Raw genomic sequence first — 27,199 nt, 5'->3', positions numbered from 1 at the left:
CAGAGGGCAGTGGAGTGAGACGGAGGGCGCTCACGCTGACAAGGTGGTGTGTAGGGAGCTCCTGGGGGCCGGGCAGGGCAGTGGCTGGCCCCCCTGTTCGTCTCCGGGACACGTGCCTTCAGGTTCCTTCAGGTTCGCGGCTGTCACGGACGGAGCGGAGTTGGCTCTTCGGGCCTGTCTTTCGGGTCAGGAAGCACTTGGACTCTCCCCCTTTCTTTTTATTTTCTGTTCAGGTCAATAATTAAAGTCCCAGAGTTACATGTGTTAAAGAAAGAAATGGCACCCATTCATTTCAGCGTCTGGCAGACGCTCACCAGGATGATTTACAGACACTCCCAACTCCAGGATGCTCCGTTTCCTGAACCGCTAGTCCCTGCCTGCTCCGCATTCCCCAGCGTTTCAGGCAGGGTTCCAAACTGGTCCCTGGGTGGGGGACAGACCTGGGCTGAGTTTCAGCCTCTGCCTCCTCCGGCTGGGCCTTTGTTCTCCTGGCAGAGCACGCAGGCAAGGACAGCGCTGGGCTCTGCTCTTTGCACTCACAGGACACTCAGAACGTCCCCGCACCGCCCCCATGTCACACCCCACGTCACTCACCCGTGAGCCAAACGGCCACGTAAGAGACAGGGAACCCTTTGACGTTAGCAAGACCTGCACCGGGGGAAGGGTGCCTTGAGGCCAGGGCTGAGACTGCCGCCATGGCTGCCTCCTGGGCGGGCCTGGTTGGTTTCGATTTTGTGGTTCAGCGAGCTGGGGGCTCTGCTGCCTCTGTTCTTTTCGCTGTCGGTCTTAAACTCTGCTGCCGGCTTTCCCTGAAATGTGCTTTCACCTGTCACTCGAGAACCTACAGTCTCCTATAAGGTTTCCGTGAATATTCTGGGGCAAGATACAGGATTGCTAGGTGTTCGTTTTGCCAAACAAGGACATTTTCCTAAAAAGTCACTTGCCATCTGCTAGCTCCATGATTTTATCATTGAAAACATTTTAGCACCAAAAAAGGGGAAAGATAAAATTTCACAATGTGGGACTGCCTTGTACTTTGTGCTTTACGGAAAACCTTTTTCTCATTTTGCTGATCTCCGACCAGCCTTTGAAAACTACTGACTCGCTCCATCTGACTCAAATGCCTCCTGGCTTTGGAGGCCCTCTTTGATGTGTCCGTGCTTGGTGGTCCCCGTCTCCCCACCCCCCCAACCCTCCCCCCTCTACCTTCCTCCCGCGTGCTTCCCCGCCTGGAGTGGCCTGGGCCGCCCGTGCTGCCCTGAGGCCCATACACCCTCTACCTCCGGAAGCCTGCCGCCTCCGCCCTGCTCTCCTGCGCTGGGCGCTGGGCGGGGCACTAGGTAGGTGTGCATCTGCTTCATTTTGTGGTTCTGTTTCTCATTCCCCTCCTTCTCCCTCCCGCCCGCCCGCATTCTCAGTCACCAGCTGGGCAGAAGGCGGGGCCCTTGCCGTCCCTCCTTTCTCACCCATAAATCTGCGGGCTGGCCTGGAAGAGGCAGGCTGAGAGCTGTTCCCAGCTTTCCAAGCCACCCGAGGCCCGTGGGTGCTGAGCACGTTCCGCCTGCCTTGCAGTCTAGCACCCGAAGGCGCGGTCCTGCTATTTCTCCAGAAATTCCCGCATTTGTAAAGAATGGTAGTATTATAACAAGTTTGTGTTTTAACTTATACCATTCCCATTTTTCAAATTTTTTATTTATTTATTTTTAGAGAGGGGGAGTGTGGGAGAAAGAGAGGGAGAGAAACATCAACGTGTGGTTGCCTTTCAAGCGCCTCCTACTGGGGACCAAGCCTGCGACCCAGGCACGTGCCCTGACTGGGAATCGAACCAGAGACCCCTTGGTTCTCAGACCCCGGCGCTCAGTCTACCAGGCCACGCCAGCGAGGGCACCATTCCCGTTTTAAATGACTCACGGCAGACATGTTTTTAACTAAGGAGAAGTGAAGCACCTTGAAATTATGTTGTGACTTCAGAACATCCCTTGTGACCTACCTCCCCGAGACCCCACGTAGTTTCTGACTGCCTGTCGGCACAAAGTGCACTGTGCTGGGTGCCGGTGACAAAGGGGAAATTAGAACACGGTCCCAGCCCTCGGGGTCCCAGCCCTCGGGGTGGCATGATGCCTAGCAGAGGAAAGGGGCACACAGAGAGAGGCCCGGCCGTGCCGTGTGGGCCGTGTGGAAGCGGCTGTCCTGGTGGTTTACGTGGCACTGGCGGTGTATGAAGGGGCCACCTTAAAACGTTGATTAGGGACAAGGTCATCCTGTTTTGAAAATTTCTGCAAAATACAAGTTAGCAGTTTGCTGTAGGAAAATGCTAGAAATTCTGAAAATGAATTAGAAGCGGTTCCATTGCCCCTAGAATTGTGGCCTCCCGTGGTCACGGAGGTCTGCCCTGTGGAGGGACACAAGTGCAGAGCGGAAGGGCGACAGCGGGGAGGGAGGGGGTCCCAGCGGGTGTCTCGTCAGCTCGTTGGCAGCCGTTTTCCTGAAGATGGTTCACAGGCCACAGGGTTTGGAGAACTCTTGAACAGGGAGCTGTTTCCGAGCTCCGAGACCCTGGGCTTGGCCATCAGACAGTTTGAAACTGATTCGCTACAATCAGTTTCCTTCTGTAAATAACAAGGAGCTCTCGCCTTCCATTCCTGCCCCCCACCCCAGCCAAGTTCGGGGCTTAGCCCTTGCTGCAAGCTTCCGGCCGGCCAAGCTCACTGTCTTGCCTGCCTCCCTGGCTGGCCTGCCGAGCACGGTTCTGGGCTCACGCAGAGGGGGCAGAGCGCTGTCGGAGCGTGTCCCCTTCCCCCGCCTGTGGCCATCCAGCTTCCTGGCCTGGATGCCTGGCTCCTCATGGCTGAGGACTTCTTCTTGGTCCTCGCAGAGATCCGTCCTGTGTGCGCAGAGGCCTCGCTCTGAACTCCCCTCTGGCACGTGCTTCTGCTTCCGACTGCGTCAGGACCAGGGTCAAGTCCCCTGTTGCCACCAGCATCAAGTCAGTGAACAGTTACAGAGCTCAGACTCACGAGCACAGACCCCGCCCCAGACGGCCAGGGCTCGCACCCCGTCGCACGTAGCCGTGCGTCTTGAACTTCTCTGTGCCTCGGTTTCCTGCAGTGGTGAGTAAAACGAGATAACACGGAAATATAACAGGGCCTGTGCGTAGGGTCCTTGTTAGGTGATGAGTTGGACCCATCAAACCCTTAGAGCAGTGTTTGACACGTAGCCAGCCCCCTGTGGAAGGGAGATGAGCGGCCAGGTGCGGAGAAACAACCCATCTCTGTCCTCACAGAAGAGTCCTCTAATGGAGAATAACCTGGCCAGGCATACACAGGGCTGGTGGCACCGGGAGAAAGCACTTTGCCTCACGTGTGATATTTCGGATGGTCTGGGCAGAGGGGGGGATGTGGAATGCAGGTGCAGGGGTGAGGAAGGGAGCGGCCCAGGCTGCTGAGTGTGTGCAGCGAGTGCGGCAGTACGAGCTCAGACTGGGTCACGCACGCCTACAGCATCAGGAGTGGGCACTGATTCACTCACTGGGGACGCCACGCGAGGTCCGTGAGCAAGAGAGGGAAGGAGGAGAGGTTTCGTACATCACTCTCCAGGCCCCTCCAATAGGAGCTGCAAAACACTCCATGTGCATAATTTACCATGGTTTAAAGAACTCCCCCCAATGTTGTCATACGTCGTTTTTAGTTCTTGCTTTTGTGTGTGGTGTGCCGCTCTGGCTGCTGTGGCTCAGTGGACTGAGTGCTGGCGTGCGAACCAAAGGCTCCCTGGTTCACTTCCCAGTCAGGGCACGTGCCTGGGTTGTGGGCCAGGTCCCCAGCAGGGGGTGCTCGAGAGGCAACCACACGTTGACGTTTCTCTCTCCCTTCCCCTCTCTAAAAATAAATTTTAAAAATCTTTTTAAAAAATGTTAAAAAGAACTTAGAAATTAATAAGTAAGCCAAAAATAGCCATCGGTCACCCACCCATCACTTAGCAAGAATATTTTCAGAGCTTTTGGTGCAAACCGACAGATAACTTTCCGGAAAGGTTAGACCAATTTAGGCTTTCCCCAGCAGGGAACAATGCCGCATTGTCGCTGCCTCTCACCAAAGTGAGGGTTTGGGGGTTTTATTTAATCTGTGTTAATGCGATAGGTTGGACACGGTGTTTTATTAGTGTTTTGACTTGCACTTGTTTTGTTATTTGTGGGCTCAGTCCACTCCTCAGTACCCTATGACAGGGCAGGTTTACACACCGTCGTGTCCTGCCCCCTACACACTGGACCCCGCCAGCTGCATTTTTAGCCAGAACGGCTTTTTTCCCTAGTAAGGCGTGATTCACACACGGTGAAATTCGCTTTTCTAGTGCGCAGTTCTACAAGCTACACACACACCACAGAGAAAACACGGAGCAGTCCTGCCCTACCAGAAGATTCCTGCAGGCCCCCGAGTAGTCAGCGCTCTCCTGGAGTGTCGGCCCCTGCAGCCACTGATCCGTCTCCTCTGCCGGCAGTTTGGCCTTGTGCAGGGCGAGGTGCAGATGGAGTCACAGTTGGTAGCCTTCGGGATCCAGCTGCATCATGCCCCTGAGGTCCCCCCTGTGCCTGTGGCCTGAGGTCCTTCCCTTTACCGCAGGCAGTCGTCCGTGGGAGAGACGTGCCCATCTGTCCGTCCATTTTGCACCGGAAGGACACTTGGCTTGTTTCCAGTTTGGGGAGGTCATGGATAATGATGCTGTAAACACTGGCCCACAGACTTGTGAGTGACCATTACATTCTCATCCCGCTTGGTTAAATGTCTAGAAGGGGAGGTCGCTGGGTTGTATGCCAAGTATGTATTTAACTTCACGAAAAACTGCCAGAATGTTTCCAGAGCGGCTAGACCACTCACTCACCAGCAGTGCAGGAAAACTCCAGCTTCTTCATGCGCTCCCCGGCACTGAGTATGGTCGTGTGTGTGTGTGTGTTGGAACCATGCTAACAGGTGTGTAGTGGTATTTCATTGCAGTTCTCGTTTGCATGTCCCTGATGACTGATGACACTGAGGACCTTTCCACGTGCATATTTGCGATCTGTGTATCTTTTCTGATGAAGTGTCTGGTCACAGCTTTTGCCCACTTTTTAGTTGAGTTGTTTGGTTTCTTATTAGTGAGTATTGGGAGTTCTTTTCATATTCTGGTCATAAATCCTCTATCAGACTTGTGATTTGCAAATATTTTCCTTTAGTCTTTGGCTTGTCTTTTCGTCCTCTTTTGACGAGCAAATTTTTAAACTTTGATGCAGTCCAATTTATCAAACATCTTTTTTTTTTTATGGATTGTGCTTTTGGCTAAGAAATCTTAGACTAACCCAAGGTCATAAAGATTTTCTCCTCTGTTTTCTTCCAGAAGTTTTATGGTTTTAGGATTTACATTTAGGTTCCCCCTTCCTTTTTAAACACTGTTTTCCTAGGCCCAGAAATTTCTCTTGGAAAACAGTTCCAATCACCGAGACAGACCCACCTGAGAAGATCTGGGTCGGAGTCGGCCCCGGGAGCCTGGCCAGGCGCCGTGCCCTCGGGGAGCCGCCGGAAAGGGGTCCTCGGCATCGGAGCTGCCCTGGAACGGCTTTTAACCAGATACGGGGCTGCACTGGCTTAAGACTTGGCATAAAAGTGGAGATCATCTCTCCCTGAAGGAGGGTGCTGATGATAAGAGAAAAAAGCCCCTAAACTTTCTAGATTCATCCTTCCGACCGCCGCACAAAGTCGGGGTGGGGAGTGGTGCCGGCGCAGGACTCTGCTGATTGCATGCAGACACCCATGTCGGTGACTCACCCCATCACGCTTTAATCTCGTAACCGAGAGGCTTTTAAAAATTATGGTCAACAAGGCAGCTTGCTCCTTGTGACTGCCGTTGCAATCGGGTTTCCCTCAGCGCAGCTGGAGTGGGATGTGGTGGGCAGCGAGCCTGAAGGGGGTGAGAGGCCAAGGACTGCTTGCCTGGGAAGGACGGCAGCTAACGTCTGGTAGAATCTGTGAAATGACCGGCCGCAGCCAAGCTAAGTAGAGGCCTGCCATCTCCCGTCCATGGGAAAGTGCACTGCAGCAAAAATACTCCGAGGACGGCGTTGGCGGCCCGCTCCGTGCCGGTCACCGCGCAGCCGACAGGCTGCGGCCCTGTCGCCCAGATGCGTGACCCTCGTCGTGATCCGTGTCGGGCTCTGGGGGCTGGGAGAGGACTCCGGTGTAGGAAAGGAGAGCGGTTGACCGCCGGTTGGTGCAGGCAGGTTGGTCCGAGGACGGTGCAGGCAGAGCCAAGCAGGGGTTTGGGGTGTGCCGGGATGGGGGCGCTGTTGGCGAGGCTGCGTCCTAGGAAAGGGCTTGTGGCATCACGTTGGGGACTGTAACCAGAGGTGTGACCGGGGCCACCCTTGAAGGACCTTGTTTGCTTTGCACCAAAGTACGTGTGTTTTGGATTTGACGTGGTGCCAGGAAGGATTTTACATGGGGGAGAGGTGGGATGGGACTCGCCCTTGAGAAAGACGTCTCTGGCAGCTCTGTAGAGAATGAATCGGAAGGGGTCCAGGTGAACATCAAGGAAGCCCATTGCATACCTGCCACAGCAATCCAGGTGAGACCCGTTAGGCCCCTAGTCTGAAGTCACACAGCTGACAGGAAGGCCCGGGTGAGAGAGGTACTGAGGGGGTGGAATCGGAATCCAAGCGGTGGGGGCGGGAGGCATTGGACCCTCCTGGGTTTCGCCGACCAGGACAGTCCCCTGCACCCTGGGAGGAAGAGCGGGCATCAGTTGAGGACCCTCCGGGCCTGAGATGCACTAGGGCCGTCTGGTGCAAGAACCACGTGGCAGCCGACACGGAAGTCTGGCGCGCCTCTGCTGCCCCGCCGCCGGGCCCTCCTCTGCTCCCGTTACGCACACGTTCCTGGAAGCATCAGGAACAGGTGCACCCTCCCAAGCACAGAGAGTAGGGCCGGGAAGACAGAAAGACCAGCGCAGGGCTGTGGTGCGCACACTCAGAACTCGCAGAGCAACGCGTGGCACACCTGTCCCCCACCAGGAGCCACCATGTCAGGGGAGAGCCTCGGGCCCGGCATGACACTGGAGGAGAGTGGCCACCATTAGCTCTGGTCTTGCCAGCTGCCCTCCCGCCCGCCCGCCTTCCCTCTCTTCCCAGCGGTGCCCTCCTTACTCATTAAAAAAAAAGAAAAGAGCAAATTCACTCCCAGTCCTTTTGAAACCCGACATGTCAGTGATCGATGAGGCGGCATTCTTTAACTTCAAAGGGGAACGAGTGAGTGAGGGAATGTGGGCCGGGGGAGTTGAAAAGTCCACGGGAACAGGAGACACATGGGGTGACCCTGCCATCAGGAGGAGCGGCCTCTGTCCCACCCCTGCTGGTGCCATGCAGAGGCACAGACAATACCACTCTTAATAAATCATGGAGGGTCCTGAATACCCGTTTTTGTCCGTTTTCAATGGGCCTTGGGCACATTGCGTAAGACACAGCCAGCCATTTGTGCTGGGTTCCCAGCTACTCAGAGGGCTCTCTCGACTATGTAACAGAAGCTTTGCATATGTGATTTGGGGGGAGAGTTCTTCAGATTTCCACAGCCAGCCACAGTCAAGGTGACCTCACGGGTAGTGCGGGCCATTGTCACCCTTCACACGCCCAGCCCTTGAGGGGCACTGAGCTTTGTGGAGTACTCATGCAGCACCTAATTCGATCACACATCTGACCCTTGCCCCTCTTTGGCACCGTCCCCTCTCTGTGCTCAGTGTGCGGCTGGGGGCCTCCACACAGCCCTGCTGCCCTCTGGGGGCCTTGCTGCCGAGCAGAGAGCCCCGGGCCCCCTGGCGGCTCTGGCCCGGGGAGTGGCTGCGCGTTCTCATGAGGGTGTGCGCGTGACGGGGCCTGTGGGAAGCGCCTTTCAAAAGCCCCCCGCTTGTTTCCGCAGGGGAATCTTGGGAAGCAAGGGGAAGAATGACCTGGGGTCACTTAAGGGCTGGCGTGGTCATTGCCTTGACCGCCTGTGACCGTTAAGAGCCTGATTTTCTGTAAAGAGGCACAGCAGCTTCCTTGACATGTGATTGATAATGACACGGCTAGAATTCATGGGGCACCTTAAGTTATTAAGGCAGGTGCTTAATAATAATAATAATAATAATAATGCCAAGTGCTTTCCATGTCACCCACCTCGTGTAGTCCATAAGCCTCAGACCCATTTTTACAGACGAGGAGACCGAGACTGGGCCTAAGTAACGGGTCACAAGTCACATTACTGGAAGAAACAAAATTAGGGTAGAAACAGTCCTGATTCTGCTTAAGTTTTAAGTTTTTCTTGGTGGTGGTGGTGGTGGTTATAAAAAATGGGTCCAGTCTAATCCTAGGATAACTTTGAAGAGCTATTTTAAAATACTGTTATGATTCCATTTATATAACATTCTTGAAATGACAAAATTAGGCAGCTGGAGAACAGATCAGTGGTTGCCGAGAGTTCGGGATGGTGGAGGCCATTGTGGTGAGGGCGCAGTCCTGTATCCAGACCGCAGTGGCGGTCACTCAAACCTACACGTGTGACCAGGGGACCCAGGACTAGACACCACCGTGCCAGCGCCCGTTTCCTGGGTTTGATACTGGATCACAGTTACCGAAGGTGTCACCTTTGGTACCAATTGGGTAAAGGGTGCACGGGAACTCAAAACAAAAAGTGAGTCTTTTTGTTCCCTTGGGTGGGACGCAGGCGTCGCACCGGGGGAGAGGCCAGGCCTCAGCTCAGGGGCTGCTGGCTCTCAGAAGGCAGTCCCCATCCCACGGTTGTATGTGGCCTAGGAGGAAACACCACCCCGAAGAGAGTCCAGGTGTCCCCTCCGTCACACGTGACCCGAGGTTCTGCTGTCACGTGAGAAAGAACTCAGCTGAGTCAGGGCCCTGGGCTCCGATTGCGGGGCTGCCTTTGTGTGCTCCAGTCCCGACCTCTGTGGCCCCCAGGTCCTGCACAGACATGGGAACGGTACCGGCACCGCCCCCCCCCCAGGAGGCTGCTGAGAACACACGCGTGTGCTTAGCACAGGGAGGTTTCCTGAGTGAGCTCAACACATTTCGACAGTTGTCGTCACCATCACTGATAGTGCTTTATCTGCCCCCAAGGTGTACCCTTCACTCCACAGTCAGACCCCAGGACAGTGCAGTCACTCTCACTTTTCTGGGTTTGGTCAGTCATTCCTTCAACAGTTATTTCTTTTTATTTATTTTTTTATTGTATTTTTTTTTCCATTACCATTTAGTCCCCTCACACCTCCCTTTCCCCCCGCAACCCCCACCCTGCTGTCCATGCCTGTGAGTCCTTTTTCCCCTTGGCTCAGCCCCTGCACCCCCCAGCTCTCGCCCTGCCCGCCGTCTGTGAGCCTGTCCCTGCGTTGCTTGTCAGCTCAGCCTGCTCACTCGAGTCCACACGTGAGTGAAGTCATGCGGTGCCTGTGTTTCTCTGGCTGGCTTACTTCCCTCAGCATAATGTCCTCCGGGTCCATCCATGCTGCCGCAAAGGGTAAAGCTTTCTTCTTTTTTATGGCCGAGTAGTATTCCATTCTGCAAATTCCCCCTAGTTGTTTTAGTAGTTACTTCTTGAGCACCTACTTGGCCGACGACTCTGGTAGGTATTGGGGATGTCGTGATGGCCGTGACTCGTGTGGCCTGTGCCCTCGGAGAACTAAAGGTCTCAGCTTTTCCCATTACCTGGAACCTCCCACCTGTGTCTTCCAGTTCCTCGCTGTCCTGGCAGGCTCACCTCACGCCTCACCTACCCCACACGCAGAACCCACACGCAGGTCCTTCTAGCAGATCCTTCTCCGAGCCCCGGCTGCGTGGGAGGCGGTGTGACTCGGTCACCGATGCCAGCCCCGGCCAGCCGTTTCCCCTCCCACATTTCTGGTGCGGTGCCCAGCACCGCACGGAGCCGTGCCCACCGGGGGCTCGCCCGCTGAGCCCGGAGACGGATAGCCACGAGGACCCGCGGGAGTGCCTGTTCGGGGCTTTCGGTTCACGAGTGACGTCATGGGTAAGGGCTCGTGACTTAAGAACTAGAAACTGGCTGTACGAATCCCAGTCCACTTTTTCAATAGAATAATAATTGACTCTACATTAATCTTACTTTTTTGTTAACTGCTTTTTAAAATTCTGATTGCCTTCATGCCATCCGGTATTTTGACTGGGAGCAGGAAGCCTGTGGCTCTGGTGCTAGTCTGATTACTGACTAGCCGTGCGGCGGAGCCCCGTGGCCCAGGGGGCAGCTTTGCTGAACTGGAGAAGCAGAGCCAGCCAGCCTCCCTTTCTCACCCGCTGGCGCTCGGGTGGGCTAACCAGGCAGCTCCAGTCTCCACCTGAACCTGGGCGGGGCAGCTGTTCGGCCTCTCCCCTGGACAGGAGGCGCGCCCGCCCTGCTCTTCAGGAATGCCCCTGCCAGCGAGCCTGGGAAGGCTGGCACCTGGACGCCACGTACTGTCCTCCGTCGGCTAGAATCCAGAGAGAGAAGTGAATGGCTGGAGCCCCCTGTTTGTGGGAGGAGAAACTGCAGGTGTGGCCAAGTCGGGGAAGACGACCAGACTTGAGTTACCTGGGTCCCGGCTCTGTTTCTGGGCCATCCCAGGGTTGCCTGACCTTGAGCAGGCGAGTGACTTCACTTCCCTGCGCCTCAGTTTCTGCCCCTTTAACACAGAAGCAGTGGTACGAGTACACGTGGGGTTCTCGGCACTGTGTCTGGTTGAGTACGGAACCTATTATTGTTCCTACTGCTTACTGCCGCGCCGGTGTCACATAGAGGTCCTTTATTTAATAAAGGCTTGTGAGGGATCCCAGAGAGTAAGCAGTTGGGATTTTTCTGTTGGAGCTTGTAATCTGTGACAGTTAAACACACAGCTAGAGACACGTTCCAACTCGAGGATCAGTGAGAGCCTCAGACCGCGACAGAGGCAGTTTTTCGTATCCAGACCGCCAGAGAGCAGCCCGGTGTCGTGCTCCGGCAGGTCGTCGTGGCCTCCCCTTCCCCGAGGAGAGGTTCGCAGACAAGTTGATGCCGGCGCAGAGGTACCGGGCTGCCTCCTCGTTGAGGCATCTGCCAGCCTGGCAGGGCCTTGGAGCTTCTTTTTGAGTGGCGAGCCCCACGCAGGGCCCAGCAGCCCCCACGCCCGCTGCCTCCGGAGACCGGGTCCCGGAGAATACCGTGGCCGGCACTGCAGGGGCTGAGGGGGCTGTCCAGGCACACAGGTGACACTCTGAAGCATTGAGTCCCCCTGCCGGGTGTGTGCGGGGGTCCTGCACACAGAGCAGCGGCTCCCCAGGTGGCTGCTCCAGCTAAGACGGGGAGCCCTTCCAGTCCGGGCAGCTCCTCGGGTTGTAGCACGACCGCACCTGGGACTGTCCAGTCCCGTCAGCTCGTCCCAGGGTGTCGCCGTCGTCCAGGTTTTGAGCTCAGCTCATTAGAAGAAAGGAACCTGGGCCTTGGTACGTCAGGAACGTTGGGAGAATGCGTGCCATCGCCAGGTACTGTCCTGGTGTGGTTTCCGGATGTAATTCTCGCAGCAGCCCTGTGAAGGAGGTCCTGTCATTGTCCCCATTTTCCAGAGGGGGGGACCGAGGTACAAGGGGGTGCGTGCAGTTGCTTGCCTGGGGCTGTACAGTGAACAGGAAGTAAAGCCAGGACGCACAGTCAGACGGCCCGGGAAGGTTGTGCCTGTCCTCCTGTGCACCCCCAGCACTGGAGGTTGTGCGCTAGTGCGCCACTAGCGCTTCCTTCCTCACGCGGGAGGCCTGCGTCCCGGGCGAGGGGGCGGCAGCAACGGCATGGACTCGGCATGGACTCGTAGGAGTGCTGGGAAGAGAGCTGGCGCAGTCCGATGGGCAGAAGGTCAGACCGGAGGGTCCCCAAGGTCTCTGCAGAGGGTGAGAGCCCTCACTGTCCCTGAGCTCTAGCCCAGGGCCTCCAGAGAGAGGGCACAGAGGTGGGGAGGGAAACGGGGTTCTGCCTAAGGAAAGTGTTCCCCTAAGATTCCTGCAAAACTTACACTTTAACATTTGACATTATATTAGTTTCTTAAGTGGTTTGCAAGTATGTTTGGTTATCCAACAATTCTCTATTTACCAAGGCTGATTTTTCGGTTAGCAGGGCAAATAGCAATTCTGTTCATTTTCAACTAACCTCTTTAAATTTTTTTTTTTTGGTTTTTGTGTTTCAACTTAGCTGTAAACTTCTTTCTGTGCTTTCTTTAGACTTCAAAATACCTACGTGTTCTTTGGTTTTTACCATAATTAGAATGGTCTCTGTTAGATAAAAATGTTGTTCCATAAAGAAAAAGGCCATTTAAATCATTTTGGAACCTCAAGTAACCCCAGGTACGGGTCTCCTAGATAGCCCTTCCAGATTGTTCTGAGCAGTTCAGACCAACGAGCACTTTGTGACTGGGTGCGGGGGCGGGGGGCCAGCAGGTGCTGCCAGTTGAACCCAAGTTGTGGAACCAGAAAAAACCTTCGAGTGGGGTCCTGGCATATGTTGCCCGGACATTTGACCTTGTCTGGGAGGAAGGAAGTAGAATTAGCGTGGCATCATGTCATGGACTTTGACACTTGCTCTTGGCTACGTAGACAGCCTTACGTAGTAGAATTAATTCTCAGCTGTCACTTCGTTCTCGTGAAAACATCTCAGGATGCGAGCCCTGGTCCTTCCGAAACCCTCCGAGCTTCTGTTCTCACAGATAGAGCGGGGACACATTACAACGCTTTCTTCCAGTACACCCAGAAACAGTACAGCTCACATTCATCCACCAGACAGGCCCCGAGAACGACCACAGGGGAGCTGAGCTCCATTGTGCAGGTGGAAGGGCTAAGGCTGGCAGAGCCCCGCCGCCCCTGGAGCCCGGGAGGGAGCGGCGGCGGCGGGCCTGGCGCTGCTGGCTCCCAGCGTGCGTTTACGTAACTCCCGGCTCCTCACGTCCCTGGAAACTGAGGCCAGTTCCCTGGAAGATCATTCTGTTCTCTCCCGGTTTTTCGAGAGCAGAGCCAGCTTGATTGGGGCTCTGAGGACCGCAGGAGACTACCCCACTTCCTCTCTCCCGTGGACGGGGGGGCCTTCCTCCACGGTCGTGGTTTAACAGGCTGTGTTCAACCTGCCTCGCTCTCAGTTTTACGTACGCTTGGCTTATATTTTGAAGACCCTTACTGTATTTATGCACACCCTTCTCTGTCTCCAGAAAGGATGTGAGCAAACTCGCAACGAAGGAAATGACCCATGAGACGAGTGCAGTAGGAAGGACAGTGAGAACAGGACAAGGAGGCAGAAGCACCCTGCTTTGGGGGCGGGGGAGTGGAGGGTTTTCGTGAGGTCATTTCTTACAGCAAACCTCGTTGGAAGTCAGGGGATACTTTTTCCAGCTCTCACGTAAGACTCGATGTTGGGGACTTAGATGTTAGAGTGGACAGATTTCACGTTTATGGAGAATGAAGCAAGAGGTTCTGTAAGGCTATTTCTTAAACTTTGGTGAAAATGGAAGGATGATTAAACAGCTTGAAAAAGGCAAGTGAGCTGGTGAACAAGGTGGTGTCGTCCATGGACGTGGCTTTCCCGTGGCCTCACTGGACTCAAGGATGAGCTGAGAGCATCTCCCTGTGTGGGCAGCTGGCCTCTCACGGGGCTGCTGCGGACATGGTTCCCCCTTCCGGGCAGCGTGTGGAAGAGAAGCGCGGGGCAGACTCGGGCACTGCAGGCCCTGTGAGGTCTGCGGTGCGGAGTCTGCGCCGTGTGGGGCGGGCCCCACGCTTCGGAAGGCAGATAGCTAACCAGCAGGGCTGGTATCTCCTAAATGCAGAGGGACCCAGACGACATCTCTCCCCTGCCGGGGGGCCAGGTGTGTCCCCGCAGTCAGTGCTGTGGACACAGCTTTGGGCACCTCCAGTCTCAGCAGTGGTTGTCCTGAGCCGCAGAGCTCTGAGCGGAGAAGGGTCTGATCTGGTAACGTACCAGCACAGTCACCGTCTTTGGCCACGAAAATCCTCAAAACGGCTTCAGCTGTGAGTAGGAGGAGCCAACAGGTTGCGAGTCCCTGCCTCGGGCTGCCTGTGGCCCATGCAAACCTGCTCACCATGCTTTGTCGTCCCTGGTGTCCCATCGCCCAGAAACGTGAGGGGCAACAGCGTGGTGCTGTGGCCAGGTAAGGCCTGGTCAGCACAGCTGGGGCCAGGGAACGCCCGTTCTGCTGGAGGAGACCCCGGGGTGGGGAGTGAGCGACTCTGGGTGGTTCTCAGCCGGTAACAGAGGCAGAGCTGCTGTGGGGCAGTGGCCCGCGGAGCTCTGCAGCCCCAGCCTTGCTGCTGAGCGACGAAATAACCCTCCGAAGGGCAGGCAGCCCGACAGGCGGGCAGGGGGAGCCAGGCCTCTTCTCCCCAGGGACTGGCCAGTGGATGGGGGCAGACCGAGAACGGACCAGCAGCAGGCGTGGGCTCTGCGGGGCCCCCCGCCAAGAGGGCCTTCCCTGTGGGCCAACGGTCGGCTCAGGGACAGGCGGTGTTCCTTCTGAGTGAGTGAGGCCTCAGCACGGAAGGGTCCTTGTGCCGTCATCTCTGACCTGAATGAGAGCAGAACAAGCCTCTGGAACAGGGCGCCGTGGAGCCGGGAGAAGCGGCCCTAAGTGAAAACACAGCCGCGGGGCTTGCGGACGGGGCCGCGGGGAGGCGGCGTCCAGGGGGAGCGGCCAGCCCCACCGGAGACGTTCCAGCACTGATGAATCGGGGACTCCATGCCGCACAGCCCCGAGCTCGGCGGGCCCCCGTGCCAGCGGGGGGATGTATTTTTCTTGAAAGACCGAGGTGCCAGAAAGCTCCGTGATTACGTTACTGGAGCGAGGTTCTGTTTTGTGGTTTGCGAAGTTGAGCGTCAGGGCTGCAGGGTTCTCTCGCTCTTTCTCACTCTTATTTTTTCCAGGTCAGAACCAAAGCCCGGGGTGGGGAGGAAAATCCTGCTGAATGAGCAAGTTCTTTCTTAAAAAGCTCTCTCCAAGTCCAAAAAGACTTCAGTGGACTTAGGAGAGAGAAACCTAATACATTGCCATAGAGTCGTTGCGAGCCCGGCGAGAGCCAAGTCCACAGCATCTTTGTCTTATAAAAGAAAGCAGAGAGGAGATGGGAAAAAAGAAATAATGCTCAGGGAATCCAAACCAAACAAGGAAAACTGAAGAAGAAAAACCAAAGATCACCTCTGAGAATGTGAAGAGTTCCTTCTAACAAGACTCTCAGGGACAAGACCAGGCTCAGGCAGAAGTGACCTTTCTCTCCGTGAACGGCACACCTGAAGTGTCTGAGCCGGGTCGGGACCTGCCACTTGCCGCCGGAGAGAGGGCTGGACGCCCTGCGAGGCCAGCGCGCTGTGCGGGGAAGAGCCGGCCGGCCGTGGAGCGGCTGGAGGCCTCCCAGGCCGGTCCCTGACCTGCGTTTGAACCTTGGTCCTAATAGCTAGCAGATTGGAGCAAGCTCACAGAGGCCTCCCGGAGAACCCAGGCCAGTCTGAGCTCGAGCAAGCCTGGCCACAGAACTGTCGCTGTTCTTTTACCAGCCCCTCTCTCAGGCCCCCGTGAGAGGGACTCAGAGCCGGGCTCTGCGGCCACCATCCAGGCCATGGCCCAAGGCCTGGTTGCCCACCGGGGGTCACCTTGGAGCTTCTGTGGACAAGACAGGCAACTCCTAAACTTCCTAATGCATTTTTTCTGCCTGTCCGAGGTCAGGCCAGGTGTTTTCAAAGGCAGCAGCAGCTCCGAGCTGGGGCCTTCCCTAGCCAGTGGGGTTCAGTGTCAGGGAGCCTGCACCTCACGTTCCCCGGGAATGTGGCTGTTTGGAAGGCCAGCCGTGCGCCTGCACAGACTGAAGGCGGACATGCTCGAGAGCCCAGGGGAACACCTGGCACACCACCCTTAGCCACCTGTCCTGTCCCGTCCAGCACTCTTTGTTGGTTAGCCTCATGAATGTCATCTGGCCCATGTGGGCTGGCCTCCAAAGTAAGGTCACATTTCCTTTCATAGTGACATTCAGTGACTCCGTGCACCCCTCTCCTGCTTAGCCCGGAACAGCTGTTCTTCCCCTTAGGTTCACCTGAAGGGTCTTCCTCAAGCAACGTCCGAGAACCCCGAGGGAGACTTGGTCCTGACTCGGTCATACTGGTTGCTCACCTGTTGCTGCCTGCCGGGAGGATGGCCCTCCTGCCTCTCTCGTCCACCCCCCCTCAGCCCAGGGGGGCACTGCAGGGAGGCTTCTGGTGGTCCTAGGAAACCCCAGCAGGGCCGAGACCCGTGTACCCACGGGGCACAGGGAAGGGCTCTGCTCCCCAAGGGCCCTATAGCCCGTCCCACTCACCCAGACGCTTCGGCTCACCCACACTGCCGTATGCCTGGGCCCCCAGAGCAGGAGAGCTGGTCAGAAGCGGTCCCAGCAGGAGTCTCACACGTCTGCTGCCCCGGCCTGCCCTCCTCTGTAAGCTGGTGTGCGCTCCTGGAAGTGGAAGGCTCTTCCCTTCCCTGCCCAAGGGGTGGCCTGTCCTGTGTCCAGAAGAGAGCCTTTCTTCTGCCCGGACCCGCCTGGAGGCCTCCTTGCTCTGCGGGGCCCTTTGGGCCCTTCGCTGCCTTCCGGCCTCTCCCAGTCCCAGGACTGTCAGGACTGTCGTGGCGTCGGAGCGGGCAGGTGGACGGGGGTGAGCCCTTGTCCTGCTGGACGTCACGGCTGCCTCTGGGGAGAGAAGGAGAGACCTCCTGATGGCTCAGGCGGCTGTCATGCTGCAGGCTGACTTTCCAGGCTGAGCCTCTCTGCAGGCAGGTCCCCGCAGGCCTCAGTGAGAGCCGGCGCCGACACAGATGCAGCCCGGGGCCTGACTGTTTGTTTCCTCGCCACGCCTGGCTCGCAGGACGCGCTCAGTGACTGCCGTTGGCTGAGGGCTGAGGGTGCCTCTTCAAAGGCACTGGGGAGATGGGCCGCCTGGGCACGAGAGAGTTTGAGCCACTGCCTGTCGTCGGGTGGCAGTCACTGAACGGGGGCAGGTGTGCGGCAAAGTTTCTTCCCTGAAGTGAGAGGAGGAATGGCACACTCGGCGGCGAGACTGAGGGACTGGAGATCTGTTCCGGCAGGTCACAGCGCGCCACGGGGCGCAGGAGCCTGTGGGGGGCGTGACTCTGCGTGTGTGCATCAGGTATCTGGAGGTGGCAACAGGTGGACAAAGTGTTCTAAATCTCCTCTGCGCAGTTCAGCCCGCCGACCTGCATCGGGCATCCACCGTGGCAGTGATACGGGCACCAAGTGTTCTGGGCACCTGGTAGAGCTACCCGCCCCGAGCCCTTGGGCTCATGGGGGGAGAGGCCCTGGCTCCGGTCACGGCGGGGGGCGTGAGGAACAAAAGACGCACTTTTACAGGAGCTCTAAGGATGTATGGAGCCCTGCTGGGGTGAGCAGGAAGGCTCCCCGGGAAGCCGTCTCCGCGTGAGGAAGGTCACGGTGTGAATGCGCATGGCACGGCCCAGAGTCCTGCTGCGAGCTGGAGCTGTGGGTCGTAGGAGGGGTGCAGAGCACTCTGCTCCGCAGCGGGAGGAGGGTGGGGCGCCCTTTCCTGCCCGGCAGACTCGTGTTTCCTCGTCAGGAGTCCCGTCTTCTACTCTGAGGTCCTCCTGCACGCACGCCCTCCTCGGGGCACGCCCAGCTCGCGCATCTGCCCGCTGCAGTCCGTGCGAGCCGCCGACCCCGAGGAGCCCAGGCCGTGTCTGATTCCTGTTGACACCTGACGTACGGACAGCGGGAAGCTGTCCCAGGAACTTACAGAGGGCAGTCCCGTCGGGCTGGTGTTTCAGAAAGGTGCTTGGCCGGTTGTGGAGCATGAAGTAGGAAAGAGCCAAGGGAGTGGGTGGACATGAGCATGTGTCACCGTCCTCAAGAGAAAGGATGTGCCGTCACCAGACAAAGCAGCGGAGGCCCTGAAGGCTGGCAGGGACCGGGCACGGCTTGATGGAGGCTCAAAGAAAGCCAGACAATTGCTCTCGCCATTTTGATGTTCCTTCCAGTCTGTCTTCTGTGCAGCCTTTGTGGTTAGTTACATAGTTTTCCTATTCACAGTAAGTGTGCATCCTGGGTTTTTTTCCCTCTAATCCAGATCTTTTTCCCGGGTTAATAAAAACTCTTCGTAAGTAGTGTATCGGCTGCACACTATTCAGTGGCTGCGTGCTCTTCTGCATGTGACTCTGGTCTGGTTTGTTTAACCGTTCTGCTCTTGCTGGTCTTTTAGATTATTTCCAGCAAATAATACTAAGGTGAACAGTTTTACAAAGACAGAAAGTTTTCCTCCTACATTCATAATAATTTTTCTAAGCCATAAATTCATAATCTGAGTCACTGGATCAAAAGATTTAAAGTTTCCTAAGCAGTCAGTCTTTGGAACAGACCAGATGAACATAGGCCTGACCTCAGCTGCAGAGGTGGGGGAGGGCGGTAAAGAGAAAAGGGTGATTTTAGTAGGTTTTTAAAAATAATTATTCCTGTTTTACCGAAGGAGGGCTGGGAAGAACCAAGCGGTGCTCTGCAGGGAAAAGGCGCCTCTGACTTGAAGTTCTGGCTTCTGGTGGTCAAGAAGGGCTTGCTTCTGTTTCTGCGTTTCCATCTGGGTCAGTAAGAGGACAGGCCACTCCCACAGGCTCGTTTCCCTCTGAGGAGGAGAGAAATCGTCCAGCACCCAATGATGCAGATCACTAGCTATGTTAACAGCCTTGCAGTTACGAAAAAAAGTTATATTAATGTATCCTCCTAATGTGCAGTTAATTTTAGTGAAAATTTCCCTAGTGATTTGAAAGTCCAGTGACTTTGTAAATCTAGTAACTGGCTCTGCATTTGGAAATGTTAACGTTGCCATGGCCAGCCGGGCTCCAGAGTGAGGCACACGGGACCTCCCTGAGCCCTGGCTTCCCGGTGGCACAGACGGAGTCCCACACTCACCTGAGCCTCCCTTCCCCACCCCGGCCCCACTCGGGAATCCAGAAAGAAACTGAGACTTCATTATCAGAATTCTTTTATTTTTATTTTTATTTTTATTTTTATTTTTAGAGAGAGGGGAAGGGAGGGAGAAAGAAAGGGAAACATCAATGTGTAGTTGCCTCTAGTGCGCCCCCTACTGGGGATCTGGCCTGCCACCCAGGCCTGTGCCCTGACTGGGAATTGAACTGGCCATCCTTTGCTCCCCAGTCCCGTGCTCAATCCACTGAGCCACACCAGCCAGGGCTCATTACCAGAATTCTTGTTCGCCATCTTTCCTAATCAGAGAGAGCTCATGCGTGCCTCCAAGTTAACATGTCCAAAAACCAAACTTTTGATTTCCTATCCACATTTAAGTTCAGTCTTCCCACCCAGCAATGGAATGACCACCTGCCTGGTTGTTCAAATCAAAAAATCAAACCATCGTTGATTTCTCCTTTTTTGTCCTCACCACGCCCCAACCTCAAATCCATCAGTGTATCCTGTCGATTCTACTTCTAAAAGTTCACTTCAAAGATAAATCTCAAATTGATCATTTGTGGCCCTCTTGCCTGCCCGCCCTCCCCTCCCAGCCTCCATCATCGCTTGCCTGCTTTTCTCAGTAGCCTCCTGCAGGACTCCTGCGTTGGCGGTCTCCCTGGCCAACGTCTAACTTTGCCCGTGTCATCCACCCCTAACGTAGAACGTGTCAGAGTCCTTCCTTTGCTATTAAGGCGATACCAGAACTTCTCATGTAGCTCAGAAGGTCGTGCATTTTCTGCCCTGGCCTTCTCCCCACCGTCACTGCCCTGGGTGTGGCGAGCGCTGGCTTAGCCGCCCTCCCTCAGCTCTGGAGCTCCTGCACCAGGCCCTCTGCTCTCCGCCCCCCTCCCCTCGGTCCAGGCAGCTCCCCCTTCCCTCATCCCCAGGAGTCTAGGTCCACTCATTTACTTCTGGAGAAACGTGGGAGGTTTGCCCTGCACTGGAGGACCTATTGTAACTGGAGGTCTTGTATATGCATTCATTAGCTTATGGGATCGTTGCCGCCCATCTCCTGTGCTGTGTATAGACTGTGAAAGAGGCCGCTTCCTGCAGCCGGTCACCGTTCCTTCCCCATCAGCCAGCTCAGGGTCGCAAAACAGGTGCTTCGTAAGCAACAGGCTGCGTGCCGACTGAGCAGGCGGCGTCCTGGTAACAGTCCTTACCGCCAGCCGCCTCCCCGTGAGGCACGGGCTCTTCCCGGCGATGGCTCGCCCAGGCTCTCCACAGCGCGTCAGCTGGAGGGAGTGTGATTTTGCTTCTTTTTTTTTTTTCCTTTTCATTTCAACTGTCACAATGTACAGAGCATTCTACCTAAAACTTACTCGTTTTTCTCTCCTCTCTTTACTCAGCTGAAGCTTGCTTTCACCCTGGACCACGAGACCGGACTGCCGCAGGGCTGTTACATCTACGAGTACCGCGACAGCAACAAGTAAGCCCCTCGGCGGAAGGAGCGTCCCCTCACCCTGTCCCGCAGGGGGAGCGCCTGCGGGCTTCCTTACCCTGCGCTCCCCCTGCAAAGGGACCGTCAGGGAGGGAGTCCCAGTGTCTGTGACTGTCCCGGGAAGTAGGCGGCAGGAAAGTATTTCTCCCGTGCCACCCCTCTGGGCCCTGAACAGAGGACTCGAAGTGCCTGCAGGAGAGCAGTTGTGAGGTCCGCCCCAAAGCGGAGCTTCCTGCCTGGGCTCCCGCTGTCCCCCAGCCCGCCCCCACTCTGTCGTGCCCCCCCCCTCCCCGCCCCGTGCCAGCTGACTGGGTTCGCCGTGGGCCTCGGCTTGCCCTGCAGTTCTGTGGGACTGCACTGGAGCGTACGGCTCTTGTGGCGACAGTCCGCCTTGTGAATTTTGTGGTTGGAGATTTCTGGGTGCTTCTGGAGATTGGACCCAGAGGCCTTCTCGGGAACACGGCAGCTGGCCTAGGTCCCTAGCCCCACCGTTCTCCCTGGCACCGTGCTTCCGGGCCAGTGTGTTCTTGTCCCTGAGCTAGGAAAAGGGGTAGTGAGGGAGGCAAAGGGAGTACGCCCTGAGGATGGCAATGACAATGGCAGTGATGATGAGTAATGACGACGGCCACCACTGAGGACCTCTGCTGGGTGTCAGGTGCAGTCCTGGGACATCACTCTCGCTGTCCAGTTTAATCCTCCTGACGACCCGAAGAGTCCCCTCGCGCACAGGTGCTGCCGGAGCCGGCACTGGGGTTTGCTTTCACTGCTGATGTAGTTGCAGAAGCCGACGTCTAGGGGACTAGGCCACAGTCACTGGCCACAGCTGTGTGAGGCAGCGGCAGCATCATCAGCTGTCATCCCAGCTGGCCCCCGCTGGAAACCCCAGGCAGCGGCGAGAGTAGTCCTGGTGCAGACCGAGGACAGCACGCCCTGGTCTGCCCGTCAGGGGTGTCCAGGCCGCTCCGTCTCCCCCGGCGGAGGAGCTCAGCGGGCACACGCCGGTGGGGGTGTATGCCAGCTTCCAGAAGAGAAACTCATGTCTTTCTCAGGAACTCTCGCTCTGTTCAGGGTCGAGATGGTTCCTGGGTGCCTTCACAATCAAACCCCCCACTCGGGGTAATTTCAGGGCATTGCTGTTACCTGGGTGGTCATCTTTAGGGGGAAGTCACGGTGAGCTCGTGTGCACCCTCAGCTCCCACCAAGCCAATCGTTTAGGAAAGGCTGGCCGCGAGTCCTTCGCACCACCACTCCACCTCCGGGTCCGCCTGTTCCAGCTGCGCGGGCCACGGCGTCGGAGCTGCCCTCTCAGCTTCTTGTCATCCCCAGAGACGTGGGCTGGACTTGTCTGGGGTCCAGGGAGGGCAGGGACAATTTAGCGAGTCTCTGGGTGCCGAGGGCTGGCGAAGAGGAGAAACAGAAGCCGTATGTTGCTTGGTGTGCCACCCTGCCTATCAGCGCCACCCTGTGCTGCCTACTGCTGTCGTGGCGCCAGCACAGCGGCGTCCGTGAGCTCTGATGCAGCGGCCCTCAGAGCGCTGATTCGGGAGGAGGCCGGTGCCCACGTCTCGGGCGGCCCTCAGAGCGCTGATTCGGGAGGAGGCCGGTGCCCACGTCTCGGGCGGCCCTCAGCTGTGTGCAGTGCGCGCTGTCCGAAGGCCGACTCCTTTCCCCACTCGGGCATCGTGAGGGGACGCACACAGAACTCCATGAGCTTGACCGTGACTTTCTCTTCTCCCCCAGGCTCCGCCCTGTGTTCCCCTATTTGCTTTCGGGGTCATTTCCCCAGAAGTGCCTGCATCCCGCGATGGGTGTGGTAGCGAGGTTCAGGAAGTGGGGGCATTTGCCCTGGGCCCTGAGGGACCGAATGACGTGGAGGTGGCAGCAGCAGGGAGTCGAGGTTCTACGTAGGAGAGACATTAGCTTGACATCTCGATGTTAACGTGGAATAATTAATTATTGAAACCACGACTTGTTTTGTTCGTTTCAGCAGCCCTAGTGACTAGCCCCGCACCTGGCAAATAATGCTGGGTGAAGGGGGTGGGGGCGCCCAATTTCGTCCTTTCGGAGCGAGAACCTGACTGTCGGGAGTCACATCCCTCCCTGGCCTTTGACTTTGCCTTCGCTGCAGGGTTACGGTGAGGGTGACGTAACTCACGACACCAGGGGACACCGCCTGCTGGGGTGTTTATGGATTCGGAAGAACCAACACGCAGAAGGAGGAAGCTGTAAAAATTTGGTTTAACCCTCTGGGTAGAGCAGTAATTATAGCTGTTTACGTCAACTGCCTGCCATTGTCTGCCTGAGAGTGAGAAGCATTAAATGTGCCAGGCGAACTTGCAGGAGCCGAGTTGGGTGGTCAGGCCGCACTTCGGCCATGACCTCGCGAGTGTGTCCGGTCCAGGGCGCACAGGAGTGATCAGAGTCCCCACCTCCTGACTGCCCACGCCGGCCACGGGCTTACCCAGGTCGCTTCCAGTTCCAGAACCGCGCAGGACAGGCGTTACGGCCCCAGCCTCACGGGTCACTAAATAGAAACAAACGGAGGCTGGGAGTCCAGGAGGCTTGCCTGCCCAAGGTCATGCCGTGGTCAAGAGCAGAGCCTGAATTTCACCTCGGCTCTGGCAGATGCCGGAGCCCAGCTGTGCCGTCACACCCGCTGCCTTCGTCTCGGCCGCTTACCGCCCGGGCCCCCTCTAAGCTGGCCTGCCCTCGGAGCCGTCCGTCTGGAAACCCTGGGGTTTCTGTCCCTGCAGACCCCTGGGTGGGTGGATAGACAGCCTGGTCTGGTGGAGCACGCTCTCGACGTGCCGGTGTGAATCTGAGTGCGGCCACTCTCTGTGGCAGGCCACACCGTCGCCCTGCATGCAGCCTACCCGGCAGAGACCTGAAGAGGGCAGCGCCCCGTGGCGTGGGGGCTGGGCAAGCTGGGAGGCGCTGCGGAGGTCTGGCTGTGGCGCCTGCCCTTGCAGCACTGGGCCTGGCCCGGGCCAGAGATCCCCGGATGCCCGCAGCCTGCGCCCCACCTCCACCTCACTCTGGGGTCAGGTTCGTTTGCTCAGCCATTGAAACTGAAGAGTTTGGTTTTTCCTGGCTCGCTGGGTGACTCACCAGCAGAGCTAGTAGCCAGCACCTAGAGCATCGGGGTGAGCTCCTGCGGGACTGATTTTCCTCAGTCGGAGTGCCTCCCGCCTTATCACCCCAGTCAGCTCCCCATGGTGACTCCTCCTCTTGCCTGCTGGCCCCTGGACACGCGCAGTCAAAGAACCCTGGCAGCAGCCATCCCTGGCGTTCAGAGGGACCCCTGCCGTGTTACCTCGGGCCCCCGGTGTCTCAGGCTCCGCCACCCCCCGAGTGCCCATGAGCTCCCCTCTGCGGCCGCCTCCCCCGCCGTCCTCTCTGGCCGCAGAGGGATGCCACCACCAAACTCCCCGATGGTGCGGGCATCTCCCCGTGTGCTTCTGATGGCCCTGCGGACGGGGCTGCCCCGCAGGCCCTCTGTCCTGGGGCCTGTGGACTCAGCGATGCGTCCGTGCCAGCCCGGCTGCTTCCCTGGGCCTCTCTGACCCCGCACTGCCGTCTTCCGGGCCGGCCCACTCCTCCCACTCGGCTCGGCCTCGGCCACCACTTTCTCCAGGCCTCTCAGGGCCACCCAGCGGCAAGTTTGCCCCGTGCCCTGGGGTCTTTGCCAGGGTGCTGAACCCCACATCTCATTACCCCCAAATCAATGAACTGTTGCTCATCTGGTCTTATTTCCCGGTCCCCTTGATCAAGCCCCTCAATTAGCAACTAATTGTTCTCACTCTTGGTGTGAAATCTTGTTCATCTCCTGTCAGGCCCGGCACGTCCCCGGCTGGGTCATCCAGGCAGTCGGCCCTCGTTAGGGGCCAGGCAGCTGCAAAGCAGGTTGGGGAGGCTCTCAGTGAGGGGGAGAGACTCCTGCGTGCCTTCCAGGACGAAGGGGCATTGCCAGCCTCCCGGGGGGCACAGTGGGCCCGCTTCCAGCGCGCTGCCCGGGAGGCCCTTCGGCTCCCCCACTTAGCCTTCCACCGCGTGTGCAGGCCCTCGGACGGTCACTGCGCCCCGCTGGACACTGGCACGCCTCACAGTAACCAGCCAGCTCCACGGACCTGGGCCTCCCGGGCGCTCGGATGCTCCGGTCATCACAGAGTGATTGAGGGCTCTTCCCCAGGTCCCCGCTGGTGACGCTTTGAGCAGTCGGGGCCCCTGCTTTGTGCCAGGGACCCTCCGGTCCCCACACACCCCTCCGAAGAGGGCCCCCTTCGCCCGCCAGGCAGTGAGTGAGCCAGTCCCAAACTCCGCCTCGCTGTCCGATTTCTCGGATCTACTCCGGTGCTGCTCGTGGGAGCTCGGGCCTCCTGAGGGGCAGGCGCCAGGACCGGACGAGACGTGCGGGGGTGTGCTGAGGGGGTTGGGGCCGTGGGGGGTGAAGGGAGGAGAAGAAAGCCAGGAGAGGGCCTCCAGACCCTCCACTGCCGCTGCCGCTGAGAGCGAAGGGTGCCTCTCCCGGCTCAGGAGAGAGGGGAGCTTGAAGTCAAGGAGAGGGGGGCTCCGGGGGGTATTAGAAGCAATGCAATTGGACAGGCCCTGCAGAAGCGGCCTCGTGGGAGCGAGCCTGCCGCTGTAACGTGCGTGTTGCGTGGGCCCCTTGCCGTGCGGGTGCGAGCCCCCCGTTGCCCTTCACGGCCCTCGCTGCTGGGCGTCGCCTGCCCGGGTTGCCGGGGTCACGGCGGTGATCCGTGAAGGATGCGTTTCTCCGCCGTCCCCACCACGCAGAGAGAGCGTGGTGGCTCTTTGTTCCCTCTCGTCGCCTCACTCCATGCGGCGACAGTCGTGATATCTTGGATGAGAAAAGGCTGTGCTCATGTGACCTCAGTTTTGCCCACAGGAAGGGACAGGCATAGGAACACTTCTACAGAGAGAACGCTGCTGTAGAGCATTGTGTAGAGAGGGTAGCGATTCCCCGAGAGGTGTCCTGCCCAAGGGCAAGCTGTAAACTGGAAGTGGACCCAGCAGCCTCTCCCCGGGAGGCGGCCCTCACCACAGGACACCGAGGGAGCGGGCCTGGGACAGCTCCACAGAGCGATGCGCAGGGAGGGTGGCAAGGCCCGGGTCAGCGTGCTGCCTCCGTACCCCTTGCATTGCCCTGGGGCTACGGCGACCCGGTCTCCCGCAGATGTCGTGTGGCCGGGGCAGGGAGGAGTTCTTCGTCGTTGGCCGTGTGCGTCACACCCTCGCCCTGCTGCCGGGAGGGGGGTGTGGGGGCGGGGAGGCACTGGACCGGCCTCTGGAAAGGGTTCCCGAGCTGCCGGGTGAGGGTGCCGAGCCCTCCGTGGCCGTCACTCGCTCCTGGGCTCCTGCTGGCTTCCTAAGGCCGGGGCCGACCAGAGTGTGAAGACGCCGGGGGCAGCCCTGGCGGGAGGACGTGCTGGGCAGAAACCACCGCAGACACATCAGCGCGCAGGCAGAGGCGCCCTGCTCCGAGTCTCCGCGCATCTATGACCCAACGTCCACCCCACCCTTTTCCTCCGAGGTGCGCACCCAGGAAAACAGACTGGACAGCAGCCTCGTTTCTGTAGACTGCATCTCTGAACGGTGACGCACAGACGAAAGTACACGAGTCGTGTGCACGCGGCGCACAGGAGTGCTGGAGTGAACCGTCCTCGGGACTGTCCCCCGGATCAGGCAGCAAACATGTCAGCACCCCAGGGAGCTTCCCTCCACCCTCTCTCTCTCGCCCCTGGGGACCCCGTCCTTTAACCTCAAACACTGCAGCTTAGCTGCGCCTGGCTTTGCGCCTTACGTGAACGGAACCGTTCAGTCCGCTCTCTCTGTGTCGAACTGTTTTCCTCAGCTCTGCGTTCATGGGAAGTTGTCTCTGTTGCTCGTCGGGCGAAGGCCCGCTCGTTTTCACCGCCGCAGGACTCCCCCTGTGTGGGCACGTAGCGGTGTGTGCGGTCTGCCTTAACTCGGCCTGCACCGGGTTGTGTCCCGCCTGGAGCTCTTACAAATCCGCTCGCACCTGCTTTCCGGTGCACGTGTGCACGTGGTCCTTCCTGAGCACGGAACCAGGGGTGAGACTGCGGGTCACGGGGACGGTGTCCACCTGCACGGGAGCTGCGGAGCAGCTCTGGCAAGGGCCGTGCCAGTGGCAGACCCCACCTGCAGCGTGTGCGGCCTCGTGTTTCCTGGCCGCTCGTTCGGCGGAGCGCCTTTTCAGGTTCCCTGCCTGGGTTCGCACTGGGTTTCTGCTTTTCTTGTTCCTTTACAGCGCTCTTCGTTCTGGATACGAGTCCTTTGTTGATTTCACTTGTCGCAAATGTTCTCTACGTGGTAGCTTGCTTTTTTTGCTCACTTCGGTGGGGTTTCGATGAACAGAAGTTCTTCGTTTCAGTGTCATTCAGTGTATCAGATTTTTTCATTATAGTTAATTCTTCTTATATCCCTATGAATCCTGTATTAAATCCCTTGAGAAACCTATATATATTAAAATCCTGAAGACACGTTTATATCAGTCAGGGTTTCCCAGAGACACAGAAACAATCGGATATGTATACAGCGTCCGGCCCAAATGACACCCCTCTTTAACTACAAAAGTCATCTTTTATTACAAAAGTCATAAGCATGTAATTCTGTAACATAATAACATCACACCCAAGCACACCGCATGACATTGTAGGTGAAGTTTTCGAAGTAAAACTACA

General features: G+C 57.5%; 1 protein-coding gene across 4 annotated transcripts in view; it reads left to right on the top strand.

Moving 5' to 3' along the window:
• The window catches only part of DIS3L2 (DIS3 like 3'-5' exoribonuclease 2), a 269,396-nt gene that overhangs the window by 216,583 nt on the left and 25,614 nt on the right, over nt 1-27,199 (top strand). For all 4 annotated transcript variants that reach the window (XM_045845838.1, XM_045845836.1, XM_045845839.1 and 1 more), the window contains one exon: nt 20,386-20,465. In XM_045845838.1, the coding sequence (XP_045701794.1) occupies nt 20,386-20,465 (80 nt within the window). The remainder of the gene's footprint in view (nt 1-20,385; nt 20,466-27,199) is intronic.

The sequence above is a fragment of the Phyllostomus hastatus genome, unplaced genomic scaffold (genome assembly GCF_019186645.2).
Source record: "Phyllostomus hastatus isolate PE091 unplaced genomic scaffold, TTU_PhHast_1.1 phas_contig_477, whole genome shotgun sequence".
NCBI lineage: Eukaryota > Metazoa > Chordata > Mammalia > Chiroptera > Phyllostomidae > Phyllostomus > Phyllostomus hastatus.
Note: the sequence above shows the minus strand (reverse complement) of the source record. Positions and strands in the feature narration are given on the sequence as shown.